The 15360-nt window shown below is 38.3% G+C and overlaps 1 protein-coding gene across 5 annotated transcripts in view; it reads left to right on the forward strand.

Annotated features, from left to right (window-relative positions):
* The window catches only part of colec11 (collectin subfamily member 11), a 31363-nt gene extending 21796 nt beyond the window's left edge, over positions 1-9567 (forward strand). For 2 of the 5 annotated variants that reach the window (XM_062983245.1, XM_008118767.3), the window contains 3 exons: positions 1532-1585; positions 4198-4293; positions 4449-9567. In XM_062983245.1, coding sequence (XP_062839315.1) covers positions 1532-1585; positions 4198-4293; positions 4449-4858 — 560 coding nt within the window. In that variant the 3' untranslated portion in view covers positions 4859-9567. Of the gene's footprint in view, positions 1-1531; positions 1586-4197; positions 4294-4448 lie in introns of those variants that run through there. The other 3 variants (XM_062983248.1, XM_003226068.4, XR_010006926.1) reach the window with 2 other exon arrangements.
* The last annotated feature ends 5793 nt before the right edge of the window (positions 9568-15360 follow it).

Here is a 15360-nt window from a genome sequence, read left to right on the forward strand (position 1 = left end):
GAAGCTTCAAGATCTTGAGGCACCTGATTTGACTGATTATAAACACATGCCAATTCTATTAAAATTGTGGATGTCTCTTGGTCAATGTGGAGCTAGTTCTAAATGAAGCTACTGTATATAAAGGTAAAGTAAAGGTTTCCCCTGACGTTAAGTCCAGTCATGTCTGACTCTGGGGGTTGGTGCTCATCTCCATTTCTAAGCTGAAGAGCTGGCGTTGTCCGTAGACACCTCCAAGGTTATGTGGCTAGCATGACTGCATGGAACGCCATTACCTTCCCGCCGGAGCGGTACCTATCGATTTACTCACATTTGCATGTTTTCGAACTGCTAGGTTGGCAGAAGCCGGAGCTAACAGCGGGCGCTCACTCCCGGGGTTTGAACCTGGGATCTTTCGGTCTGCAAGTTCAGCACCTCAGCGCTTTAACACACTGAGCCACTTGAGTATAAACCGACCAAAATATAAGCCAGGGCACCTAATTTTACCACAAAAAACTGGGAAAACTTATTGACTTTAGTATAAGATGAGGGTGGGTGATGTAGCAGCTACTGGTAAATTTCCAAAATAAAAATAGATACCAATAAAAGCACATTATTTGAGGCATCGGTAGGTTAAATGTTTTTGAATATTTACATAACACTGTAATTTAAGATAATAAGATTTTAATAAGATAAGACAGTCCAACTCTGATTACCTATATACTCGAGTATAAGCCAACCTGAGTATTAGCCGGTGTGGACCCTCGCTCGAGTATAAATCAAGGGGGGCTTTTTAGCCCTTAAAAAGGGCTGAAAAACTCAGCTTACAGTCGAGTATATATGGTATATACCATTCACTCCTGATAATGGTTTACACTCTGAGAATTGTCCAGGTTCACTGCAGCATTTTGAACCAGGTTCGGATTATACCATTTGCAAGCATACACAAAAAATATAAATGTTCTACCTCTGAAAACCTGTGTTCTTCTTAGGCATTTGAAATGTTATCTTATATGTGAGCCATGTTCTAATAGAGGTTTTCTTAATTGCTCATGTTATAAAACTAGTGACAACCTAAAAGAGTGATAATCAGATTTATTATGGCATCTGTTTATACAGAAAAGGCTATTATATCAGCTTTCTTGGATTAAAGTTCATTTTGTGATATGCATAATCTTCCCTTGTTAGTGCTTAGTTGTTCATGGGGCTGATGGATTTATTGTTATTGTTGTTGTTACCTTCAAGTTGTTTCTGATTTAATGAAATCTAAAGAAACTTATCAGGAGGTTTACTTTACAGTATTTTGGAGGGATTGTCCTCTCAGCCCAGCGCTCAAACTGCAACATCATACTGGTTCTCAAACTTATGGGTTTCTAATCAATAAATCTGAGCTTGGTGTATTTGGATCCTGAAAGGTATTTAATGAATTGCATTAATTTTATTAGGCTTTACATTTATGTTCTAAAATTCTGATGTCAGCATGTTTGTTTTGGATAAAAGCAAGAGCATTGACAATTTGCTAAATAGCTTAACTTGTCTTCCCCCACTTTCTTAGGAGAAAAAGGAGATGATGGAGACATTGGCCCACCTGGTCCTAATGGAGATCCAGGTAAATTGTATCAGCATTATATTCTTTAAAAACTCAGAATACTTATTTATTAAGTATTACAATACTTATAAGCATGGTGGGGAAGCAACTGAAAACTTCAGCAATTTCCTACATGCCAAAACTTTGGTGGAATACACATTGAGTCTAAATGTACAACAGGTAAATGGGACTGGAGATGTAAAATATCTGGAAATCTTGAATCCATAACAAACAAATGAATAAAACCTTCATCTCCCATTCTTTGGCAAGTGTGGGATTTAATCTTTTGTTGGAAAAAAATTGAAAATGTGATATTAGCACACTTTGCAAATGACTGTTACTTTAGGACAGTGGTTCTCAACCTGTGGGTTCCTAGATGGTTTGGCCTTCAACTCCCAGAAATCCTAACACCTGGTAAACTGGCTGGGATTTCTGGGAGTTGTAGGCCAAAACACCTAGGGACTCATAGGTTGAGAACCACTGCTTTAGGAGCATATAATGCAATATGTATACTTTGTTTTTGCACAAAACTGTCATGTTTGGTATGTGACAAGTACAGATTTTTCAGACAATTACAGTATTATAATTTAAATTTGCAGCATAGCTCTGCTATCCACAGTGTCACTTATCTATTTCCAAAAACTATTTCTGCCCTCCTTGTTCTTTGGGCCTCTTTAGATACTTCAGTGTGATTCTATGGCATACTTCCAACCAAAGTACAGTCCAAATATAAGGTTTCCTATTATCCACCGTTTCAGGTATGGACAGTGTGTATATGTGGCTCAGGACATATCTCCTGTGGATTGGGGATTGTTTTTGTCATTGTTGTTTCCTATCACAATGGAACTCCCTGATTGTGAAGCACAAGTAATATGTGAACTGTATGGAACTCTTTGGCTTTGCTAGTTCACTGGGAGCAGGAAAACTCCTCAATAAAAAAGCAGCAATGTTAGTAAATAATTTTGTTTGCTCTCGTTCTCCCTAGTGTCAACCAGACACAAACACACTTATTCCATTAATAAAACCGAGAAAAGGTATTTGAGAACAGAAATTACAATGATGTAATACAGAACTTAGTGTTACACATAATTCTCTGACTGACATGTTTAGACACAACTCTAGGAGTAAATATGGGAAAACTTTGGCTTAATTATTTTAGTCATTATTTTGTAAAACATTTATAATAATCTCAATATTTCCAGAAATAAGTATTTGGGCGAAATTGAAAAAATGTTTTTCCCATTTTCTTTTTCCTGGGCCTTCACATCTTTCTTTGGGATTTCTGAAGAGCAGAATCACATGTGCATGTATATTACTCCCCCGTATTCAGATGACTCAAATGGAATCATTATTTTCTCCACGCAATGTTTGCCATGGAATTACATGAATGTTGGTGTTACTAGATGTGCATAGATGTGCATACAACATTACAGCAATTTCTGGGATGCACTGGTACCACAGTAGAAATAGTTGCTGAATTGTTATTAGCAATTATTGTTACTTGAAGACAGCCCGGAAACTCCAATTGTTACAAAGATCGGCTGCCAGGTGAATAACTGGAGCGAGCGATATGGAGCGGTCAACGCACCTGTTTAAACAGCTCCACTGGCTATTTATAAGTTTCCGGTCCCAATTCAAGGTACAAGTCATCACCTATAAAGCCCTAGATGGTGTGGGACCTGCTTATCTCCGCAATTGCATTCTCCCCTATGAACCTAAGCGGGCCCGAAGATTTGCTGGGGAGGCCCTTCTCTCGCTCCCACCTCTGTCTCAAGCGTGGTTGGTGGGGATGAGGGAGAGGGCCTTCTTGGTGGTGGCCCTTCAGCTCTGGAACTCCCTTCTCAGGGAGATTAGACTGGCACCCACCCTGTCCACCTTTCGTAAGGACCTAGAAACGTGGATGTTCCGGTGTGCCTTTCAGTAAGTAGTCTCACAAGATGCTCAACCCAACGATACCCCACTTTCAGCCACTGCACTTTATCATAGTCCTCGTTCTATAGGGTTTTACTGACATGGCTCTCCACCTTACTTATGACTGTCTGACACAATCAATTAGTCCTAGCCAGAGTTCTATGCACAACTCTAACCCTCTGAATGTCCAGTAATAATTATTACCCAAGTTCTAAACTGCTGCTGATGTTGTTTATGCTGTTTTATGTTATTTTATGTCGATATGATGCTTTAAATTGCTGATTGTGTTTTTAACCCATGTTTGATTGAGCTTGTCCCCATGTGAGCCGCCCCAAGTCCCTTCGGGGAGATGGAGGCGGGATACAAAAATAAAGTTATATTATTATCATTATTATTATTAACTGTCATCAAGTTGATTTCAACTTTGAATGAGAGACCTCAAAGTCACACTTGTTGCTGGATACTATAAACTTGATCAGTCCAGTTCACAAAGATTTAATGATGAGGTGACAATCTGGATGAATTACATAAGCAATTGGCTCACATTTTGACAAGGTTTCAACCAGGTCTGTGAATTTAGTACCTTCAGTGAAGCCTTGTAGGGCCTGGAGTGATAGGACAGGTGTGCCAAAGCTGTGAAATGTGCAGTGATCTAAAGGGCTGGCAAGAATGGCAGGGCTGTTGTACAAATGACTGTATGTACTTACCCCTCGATTTTGCAGGTATTCCTTGTGAATGTGGCCAGCTACGGACAGCCATTGGTAAAATGGATAACCAAGTGACCCTGCTGACAACTGAGTTAAAATTCATTAAAAAAGGTAAGGATGTCCATCTGAGCATTCTTCCCACTGTTTTATAAACAGTTGCAGATAGATATAAAAGAGTTTTGCTTGCTTTGTAGTTGGATGATTGTGCCTATTCCATATGGTGTGCATAGAGTTGGTTTATAGAAATGCGAGTGCTCACTTTTCAGCACTGCCCTCCCCCGCAGCTGTCGCTGGTGTGCGCGAGACGGATAATAAGACATACTTGCTGGTGAAAGAAGAGAAGAGGTACATGGACGCCCAGCTCTACTGCCAAGGACGCGGAGGTACGCTGAGTATGCCCAAAGACGAAAGCACCAATAGCCTCATTGCTTCTTACATCAGCCAAGCTGGCCTCAGTCGCGTTTTCATTGGGATCAATGACCTTGAGAAGGAAGGCAGTTTTGTGTACTCAGACCGAACCCCCATGCAGACCTTCAACAAATGGAGCAATGGTGAACCAAACAATGCTTATGATGAGGAAGACTGCGTGGAAATTACAGCTTCTGGGGGCTGGAACGATGTTGCCTGTCACATCACAATGAATTTTGTTTGTGAATTTGATAAAGAAAATGTGTAATAGTATTCATACTTTCACTCTCCCTACTCTGAACTCACCATGAATACAGTTTGTAGTCTAAATGTGATCCTGATTAGTGCTCCATTCTTGGATTTCTTTCTGTGAATTTTTGTACCATGTTCCAGTGATGTTAGCTTTCCAGTAACCTACCTTAAGGTGATCTGGACAAATATCTCAGTATGTCCTTAATTTTACTTGCACTCCAAAGACCGTCAACCACCAAGAGGAACAGTATTTATCATTGTGTATGTAGTGTTATTTTTATGCACACGCATCATACAAAAATACTGTCTGCATCATGTGTGTATGTGTAAAAGAGAGAAAAGGGTCAATTACACTGCCAGAGAATGCAGTTTGAAACTTCATTTTATGGTCCGTGTAGATCACTAGTTCCCAGCCTTTGGTCCTCTAGTTATTTTGGACTTCAACTTCGAAAAATCCTGGCCATCTTACCAGATGTTAGAAATTGTGGTAGCTGAATTACAAAACAAGATTGAGCCAAAGGACTATGCAGAAGCTCAACAAGATCAAAGAGTAGCATGTCTCAAAGCTTCTCAATACCATTTTAGGGTATGGTATGACTATACCATGGATTTTCTTTATTACATTTGGCACTAATGTGTTGTGTTTTAAAGGACGGTGTTGGCGTTTTCAACGGCACTTCTATTTGCATGGTGAAGCGTGTAATATGGACGGCTTGTTGTATGAAGTGGGCATAGCATGTTGACACTTAGTCATTTGTGTGTTCAATACATGTAGTACCGCATTTCTCCCTTTAATAAAGGGGGAAGGAGTGTGTTTTATATAGACTGGTGTGTTAGCAAGAAGGACAGACCCATTTCATAGATGCATACATGTAGCAGTTGGGTGGAAAACCAGTGGAGACCCATTAGATAGCATACTCAGTATTGTGTTGAGACTTGGGAGATCCAGGTTTTGGTCCCTACTGAGCCATGAAACTCACTGGATAACTTTGGCTGACTCAACCTTGACCACTTTTACTTTTATCATGGAGAGAAAAGTGGGAAAAAATAAGTGCTGTGTGTCCCACCTTGAGCTGCTCGGAAAAAATGGTATAAATACATTTAACTACTAATGTCTACTTCTCCACCAAACAGAGAGGAGCATCTTTGAAACCATCTATCATCTGCAGGAGATTGGCTCAGCACAATCTATTGGGAAGTTCTCTTTGGTAAAACGTATTGAAATAAGAATCCACATTTTATTTCAAGAGGGCTTTGATGAAAGAACTTCTTGATGGATTATATGTCAAAAGAACAGGCCAAAATCCTGATAGAAATTAGCATATGTAAGGATGAAATACATTAGCACCAGCAACACTGAGGAATGAATAAGCTTTACAATTGTCAACAAGGGGATGCTTGTCCTTCAGTCTACTCCACATCCTACCTTAAATATACTTCATTGATAGAGTATTATAGTGATATTTTTAGAAGTATATGATATTTGTATTGTACAGGTGTAAATATAATCTGGGTATTTTAAATATCAAATTTACCCTTCAGAAGGGATGATCAGAATGAACATACATGATTTGCATGACTGTAAAGAAATACAGCCATAATGTAATGCAAGGTTAAATATACACAAACTTTAAATTTCTTAGCTTTGTACTGGATTATTACTTGTTGGTCTTTGAACAGGTGATGTGTACTGGATCTTTGTTGAGATTAATGGAGATGTACAACTATGGTGGAAAGCATTAGATGTTAGGATTTTATTTTTGAAGTTGCACCTCTGGTATCTCTTTTTAAAAATAATTGATGTTGTTAACATTAAATTCCCGCACTGAAATGTATTTTTATGCTGTTCCATAATTTTAAATGATCTTTAAAAGAGCATTTATTATTTTCTGAAAATCAACACTATTTTCTCAGGTCTTTCATTATACTGAAGAACAACTATTTGCAAATGTGGGCATGCTGTACTAACCAAATTAGGTTTCATTGTCTAATAAAATTGATTTAATTGAGCATAATGTTGGAACAGAATTGGAAAAACAAATCCAAGATTATTTACAGAGAACATAAAGCAACTTCCTGGTTTCCTTGTGTATTCTTAAATATAGATGTTCGATGACCAGAATGATTTACCAATTTTCTCCTGTTCAGGCTTTACATAGTCTCAGCAACCCAATTCTACCTTGATTCCATTTTATCCACTGGAATCAAGAGGACAAACAAGTAGATGATAAAGGGCTACCTGATTTTAATTGCATGCTTGCAAGTTGTTGCAGTTAAATAAAAATCAAAGCAGTCTCAGCCCATTATTATGAAATTGAAAAAGTGTTTGTTACCTGCTATCAGAGAAAAAAAAACGTTTGGAAATTTGTCCTTTAGCTTTTCAGTATAGATATAGGGTGCTTCTGTACTGCAAAATAAATGCAATTTGACACCACTCTAAGTGCCATAGCTCAGTGCTGTGGAATCCTGCAATTTATAGTTTGGTGAGGCAAAGACTGTAAAACTCCCATGATTCCATAGCACTGAGCCATGGTAATTAAAGTGTTGTCAAACTACAGTATTAATTCTATAGTGTTGATGCACTCATAGAGCTAAATAAAATGGAAGCTATTAAGTGGCAGCAGGTTTACTTAATGTAACATGGATCTACACTGCCATATAATCTAATTTCTGAATCCAGATTATTTGCTTTGAACTGGATTATATGAATCTACACTGCTTTATAATTCAGTTCAAAGCAGATAATCTGGATTCATGGTAATGTAGATGGGGTCGTAGAGAATATTATCCATCTACTCCCCTTGTGAGCATGGATGGTGGTTATTACACCTTTAGGTTGCCCATTAACTTCTCATGCAGTTCTGTTGTTATAATTGTGATTACCGAGGCCTTTACAACAAGAAGTCTTACCATAATCCAACTGAATTTTCTTCTATCCTAAATACAAATAAAGAGCCCTTCCAGACAGGCACAAAATGTGGGACCTGTCTTGGTTTTTTCCCTGAAGCGTCCAAATGATGCCTCAGGTAAAAGCAAATTAATCTGGAGAAAACTGGGATTTCCCAGTTTGCTCTGGATTAATAAAACACCTGGAAAGATCAGGACCTTAAGCTAAGATCTGGATCTTTCCAGGTGAGGGCCCTGTGGGGGTTGACTCCCGGGATTGCTTCCTCGGTCACTGGGGTCAATCTCCACAGCAATCCCAGTTCTTTGGGCTCTAAGAGCCTGATGGAGCAGGATAGCACCCCCTCTCCCCTCCTAGCCCCCCATTGTCCCCCCCCCCCCCAACTTACCCGAGTGGCCTGCAGAGGATATAGCCCTTCCAAAGAGAGCTTCCAGCACATGACAATGATGTGTCAGGAGTATCCTGAGGGACCTGCACTGCTGGCAGGCCCCTCGGGTAAGGTCTTTGGGGAAAGTGGGAGGTTGGAGAGGGGCTGGATGCCATCCCAGGTTAACCTTTGGCTGACCTGGGATGGCATCTAGCCACCCCCTAAGGGAAAGCCTGGGATTTGGCTTGGGATGGGGACACAAATCTGGGATAAAGTTGGTTAAAGTAGCCTACTTTCTCTCGGATTTCTGCCCTGTCTGGAAGAGCCCAAAATATATATACTTGAAGTTGTTAAAATTAAAGTTACTTTTTATTTTCACTGAAAAGCTAAAGGACACTTTCAACAACACAAACAAATCTAAAGTCAAATATGTCCCAGCACTATTCATTGGGTATCAATTCAACAGGTTTGCCAAGATTGATAATGCAGCAATTAAACAGAAAAAAAAATTAACATTAAGTGTGAAATGTAAGTCAATTTAAGCTGGATCTACACTGTCCTATATCCCAGATCCTACATTACCTGCTTATCTGAGATTTTTTATTGTATAAGAAGCAAATTGAGAATATACTGCAAGTCACTTCTGGTGTGAGAGAATTGACTTACAAAGACATTGTCTAGGGGACACCCAGATGTGTTACCATCCTGTGGGAGGCTTCTCTCATGTCCCTGCATGGGAAGCTGGGACTGACAGATGGGAGCTCACTCCGTCTCATGGATTCGAATCACCGATCTTCAGGTCAGCAGTTCAGACAGCACAAGGATTTAACCTATTGTGACACTGCAGCTCCTTATCCCAGATTATCTGGCAGTGTAGACTCATATAATCCAGTTTAAAGCAGATAATCTGAGATCAGATCCTGAGATATAGATCAGATCCTGAGATATCCAGCCTAAGATGTATTCTGTCATAGTAACATTCTAGGTGCCAAAACCTAGGCCCCTTCTACACTGCCATATAAAATCCAGATTATCTGCTTTGAACTGGATTATCTGCTTTGATAATCTGAGTTATATGGCAGTGTAGAAGGGGCCAAAGGGGCTTCAGAAGTGCGACAAAAGGTGTATGATTTAAAATGTCCATTTGATTTAATTTCCTACTCATAAACACCGATGATATATACATTGTATTGTTTATCTAATATTTGCTTCTGTACTATCACATCACACAGTGTCCTCGGTTGGAATCATGAAAGTACACCAAGTATAATTTAATACATGTGCTTCCAGTAAGCTCCCAGCTAGGAACTGAATGCTAATGACAAATTAATTGACAGCATTGCAGTTAATAATGGCTCTTGTTTATATCATTGTTTTTGCTCTCAGAAAGTATTCTATGATCTGAAATCATTGCATCAGTTTATGTTTAAGAAAATAAACAATTTCATTTCAACATTTTTATTGTGAGCTTTTTTTACTTGGCGTAAGTACATCTTGCCACAAATTCCCATACTTTAACATTACTATGTGTCCTGGGAACATATCCTGGGAATTTAGCTCTGCAGCATATAAACTTTTAGCCTTTATATATATCTCTCCCCTGAGATGTACAGTGACTTAGACAAATTTCTTTTTATAAATTCATGGAAGGAAAGGGTCTTTTACAGCTGTTTCCTACTGAAATCATTTTGAAAAGTTTTCCAGACTTCTTCCCAGTTTTAGATACATCTCTTGAGCTGTAGTTTTCCACAGCCTCTTCTACACTGACATCTAATTCAGATTATCAAAGCAGATAATCCACATTATCTGCTTTGAACTGGATTATATGAGTCTACATTAATGTATAATCCAGTTTAAAGCAGATAATCTGGATTTTATATGACAGTGTAGAAGGGGCCCAAATCTCAATCCATTTTCTTCATGACTATTTCCTGGCCTTCTGGAGTAGCTTCTTTGTAAATGGCAAGAAGGGATAGTAAGTATGAATTTTGTCCATTTTAAGATAGCTTTAGATTTAAAAGTTCTTCCAGTCAACCAGCAGTTCTGGGAGAAGTTGGGCTATTTTGTTCCTGAGTCGCAGCCCACATTACAGTCATACTGAATTTGAGTCCTGTATTTCTTGCATGCTTGAAGAGTAGTGTGGGGACAAAATGCCAAAAGGAAGACCACAGAGAAATTGGAAAGTTCATGCACCCCTTTTCAATATGTCATTAGTGGAATTGCCCAGGAATTTCAGGAGAAATGGAGATAATGAATGCTTAACTTTACTTCTGCCTGTATTGAAAAATCCCAGAAGAGGAGGATTAAAAAACCCACATTGTGCCTTGGTTTTAAAAAGTTCCAGTTCATCCCCAAAATTCACAAAGGACTCCCGCCTCCAACTTGGATACAGGTAATACTCACACCAAAGCCTGAGGCTTTTGCCTAGGATTTGATGAGTTTTAAGGTTATGACAATTACTATAAACACAATGCTCACATCATACATTGAAAAATGCATCTGAAAAGCAAATGACCAGAAATCTTCAGCGATGTCTTAACCAAAGAATAAGTTGTGGCTTGGATTGTAAGCATCTACATATGCATTGCATGCTGGTTCCTCAAGAACATGGGTGAAACTTTCAGATCCCATCACATGTATTTTTCAGCATTAGTGATGGTTCTGGTGCATGCCAGGGGCTCAGAACATGATTACTCACCCGTGTTCTGAACTCCCTCTTTTCAGCATGCTTCAACTCCATTTCAAGGATGAAGGGGAACAGATGACAGCCGGAAGTAGGGAAATGTCATGTGATGGGTTCCATGCCTCTTCTTCCTTGAAATGGAGATGAATGGGGAAAATGCTCCATGTTATAAGGTCTCAACTCACATGAATAACTAAAGAAGAACCAACTGCATGAAAGAGTGAGGTGTCAATGCTGTATTAACCTATGTCTCACCAGAGTACTGATATGTACTGATATTTACAGGATTACCATTTTACTTAGCAAAGTTCCCATTCTTAGTTGTAGAAGACAATTCTCCGGCATGTCCATGAAGCAAATGGCATCCTACCCGAAAAGGAGAAGGTACTTAGTGTAGGATGCCAACTGGGTCTCTGCAGTCTGGTGCATATGTCAGTACACCTGCATTATGTGCCCTGGTGAATTAATATGGGACTATTCCCATCAGATTTCGAACCACAGACGTTGTCATTCTAACACATCCATGAAACACACTTCAGATATATCTATGGTTGGATCTACACTGCCCTATATCCCAGGATCTGAACCCAGATTATTTGCTTTGAACTAGATTATATGAGTCTACACTGCCAGATAAATTGAGATAAACATAACCTGGGATCAGATCCTGGGCTATAGGGTAGTGTAGATCCAATCTAAATTTTGAAGCATAGCTGACAAAAGAAAGATACAGCCTGACCCAGCCTTTCCCAATCAAGTCCCCTCCAACTTTGTCACAGTGCATCCCACAGACCCCCCCCCCCTCATGCCAGCTGGGGAATTATGGGAATTGTAATCCTACAGAATTTGAAGACTCCAGGTTTGGTAACACGTTTTAACTATATCAATGTGTATCTTAACATTTCCATGATATCATGCTTCCCCCAGTGGCTCATTTTAGGATGCAACTGCCTTACAGTAAGCAATGGGTGGCTGCTTTGAAATACAATGTTCCCTCATTACTTCGCAGTTCTCTTTTCTCACCCTCACTGTTTCACGGTTTTTAAATAAACACTAAAATAATAGTATAAAGATGCTACTTGCCAGTGACATTGTAAACAACACAATATAGCGTCCCTACTTAACGGATTTTCACTTTTTGCGGGTGGTCCTGGAACATAACCCCTACGATAAGTGAGTACAGTACCTTATTTTACTTATACCAGTAGTATAGTGTAAGTACAACTGATTGCCTGTTGCTGCTGCATAGGCAGAGTTTCTGTTTAATGTGAATTTCCATATATGCATATAAATACCTGCATATTTCAAGCATCATATTATATGCTTAATTTTATGTACATGAACCAGAATCCTGCTGGACAGTTACGAATGAGTAACTGACAGTGTAAATTTTCCTCAATGTTAATATATATGATTTGAAACTTTTGTCACATAATTTATTGGAGCACAAGATTATATATAGATGGCATATTATAAAGGGTCTAATTAAAAATGGAATTAAAGGCAAAATGTCAGTAGGAAGATAAAGTATTTTAAAAGTTCATTTTATGTAGCATTACACTATGTAACAAAATTTGAAAAAAAATCTGTTCCTGGTGTGAAAATGTTATTTCCTGTTTAATTTTACTTTGAAAGTAGTTGTTATACTCCAGAAACTTTATTTTTCTGGCTGCCACAAACTATGCTGAATTGGTTGAAACTCAATGAGATATTCATTGAAAAACTACAGCAAAATGTGCTGCAGGATGTCCTTTTCTATGTTTTTTTTTTCAAAGAACCAATTAGGAAATGACATTTATAACTCAGGGACAAAAATCATGTTACATGGTGTTATTATACAAAGGCATGTCCTTTAAAAGAAAAATTAATAATGAATCTAATATGATATAGCATTTAGTTGAGACATTTTTCAATTTAAAATGGCAGTGAATAATACAATTGCCTTGCTATCAGTTTCTTTCAACAGCGAGATTTATATCTCTTAGCCATCTTCTGATGAAATTTTATATGTGTTGATCGTTTTGTTTTATTTCTGTATTGTTCACATGCATTTATTTTGCAGTACATTTCCACAAATATGGTTGCATTAGTCTTCCCATAGCTCTTTGCTTTCCTTCCATAAAATTTACACAACCAATTTCGTATCTAAAGAGCATCCACCACTTACAAGGAATATGAGATTTTAAAAAAAGAAGAAGATAACATTCCTGACAAATTTTGAATGTGTTATAAAGAGTTCTTATACAGCCTAGTAGAAAGAAAGGCAAATCATGAACAAGAACCTGAACAGCTGAAGATTCAAACACAACCATATTGTGATAAGAGAGTGGCAATTATAGAGTATGGAAAAATGACTTTGTCAGATTACAACTCTCCAAATTCCCCATACATGATGAGGAATGCTTAACATGTGTGACATTCATGCTTCTTGTTGTACCTAATGTTGGGGTCACTCCTATCACTTCCAGAAATGTGCAACATGAGTCAACAGTGTGATGCAACAGCTTAAAAAGCCAATGGGTCTGGAGACCATGCCCTGTGAGGAACATCTTAAAGATCTGGGTATGTTTAGCCTGCAGAAGAGAAGGTTAAGAGGAGACATAATAGCCATGTATAAATATTTGAAAGAATGTCATAAGGAGAAGGGAGCAGGCTTGTTTTCCTTTGCCCTGGAGACTAGGACTAGGAGCAATGGCTTCAAATTACAGGAAAGGAGATTCCACCTGAACATTAGGAAAAACTTACTGACCATGAGAGCTGTTCAACCGTGGAAATCTCTTCATTGGAGTGTGGCAGAGGCTCCTTCCTTGGAGGCTTTTAAACAGAGGCTGGATGGCCATCTGTTGGGGTGGGGCACTTTGCGCTTTTCCTGCATGGCAGGGGGTTGGACTAGATGGCCCATGGGGTCACTTCCAACTCTATTATTCTATTAGTCTGTGACTAAGTGGGTATTTTATCAAGCATGCACTTGATTCACACAAGTTGATGAAGTGATGCAGACTTGATCAGTGTAATGTGTGGAATTAGTATGCCTCCTAGAATATATTTTGGGATTTATTTATTTATTGCCATGTTGACAGCACATGAATGGACAAGGAAAAAGTCTCTGCAAAGACAAAGTATGAAACCACTGGCGTTATCAAAAGCATGTGTCTGTGGAGCAAGCAAACAATTTAGAACGATCTCTTTTATTTGTTGTTTGGCCGAAAAAAAAGAAAAAAAAGGATTTTTAATGTTACTTTATAATGAAGCAAGTGGTATGTTTCCAATTCTGGAATAAATCATTTGGTAGGGAGGGGAGTCATATTCACACTGTCATGGTCAATATACCACATAATTTGCTGTAATTATAGTGTGTGTCCCAGAGTTTGCAGATTTTTTTTTCATTTTTTGGGACAACAATTGAATTGCGGACAATACAATTGTTATATTGTTATGAATGTTATATATAACATAGAGTGTACTTGTAATATAGTCTGCATTGACAAGACTGTTAAAATCTGCTTGGATATATTTTGAAATGAAGTAGCTGTATTGGTCTATTACAGCAGAAAAAAGGAAGAAAGAAGAAAGATCCACGTTTGTTGACATAGAACAGCTAACAAACAGGTTCTGTTAGGAAAACACATCCTTGATTTCAAACAGGTTTGTCAAATTATGGTATGCTGAAAAAGTTTCAACAAGAAGAAAAGAAAGTTATGAGGTGCAAATTATATTAGACATACAAAAATCTGGTTGCATTGCCCCAATGCAGTACTGGGATATGGGGAAAACTAGGGGTATGGGAAACATTTGGAGCCCTTTGAAATTATTGAATACTTCTGATTTCCTGAGAAAATAATCTGTTGTTGAGTCTATAACAGCCCCCCTCTCTTTCATAAAATACTTTTACTCAACTTGTTTTTTTAACATGTCATCTATCATTGTCTCTGACTTATACTCCTTATCTTTGAAGAGAGGATTTCCCCCCTTGATAACCAAATATGTGGCTTTAAATCCACATTTAGATCATTTGCTCCTGATAGGACAAACCTGTCACAGAGACTCTTGATTCTTCCACCCATGGAGAAATGTTTTTTCTCTAATCTGTCAACTCCTGCTGATTGAATCAAAATATGTTCAGCTGAAACAAATTATTTTTATTTGTAGCTGTCTGCACAAAGCTGTTTTAGACTATTGATAAGTTTGTGTGTTTTTCTTGTTAATAAAAGTCAAGCAAACCACAGATAACTGGTTTGGAGCAAAACATTTATTTATGCCAAGTTGCTCCAGTTGATACCATTTTGATTTGCAATTATGTAGTTATTGTTCTTTATGGTTCTCTCTCTCTCTCTCTCTCTCTCTCTCTCTCTCTCTCTCTCTCTCTCTCTCTCTCTCTCTCTCTCTCTCTCTCTCTGTACAGTAGAGTCTCACTTATCCAACATAAAGGGGCCAGCAGAATGTTGGATAAGCGAATATGTTGGATAATAAGGAGGGATTAAGGAAAACCCTATTAAACCTCAAATTAGGTTATGATTTTACAAATTAAGCACCAAAACATCATGTTATATAACAAATTTGACA

This window comes from Anolis carolinensis, chromosome 1, assembly GCF_035594765.1.
Source record: "Anolis carolinensis isolate JA03-04 chromosome 1, rAnoCar3.1.pri, whole genome shotgun sequence".
NCBI classification, from domain to species: domain Eukaryota; kingdom Metazoa; phylum Chordata; class Lepidosauria; order Squamata; family Dactyloidae; genus Anolis; species Anolis carolinensis.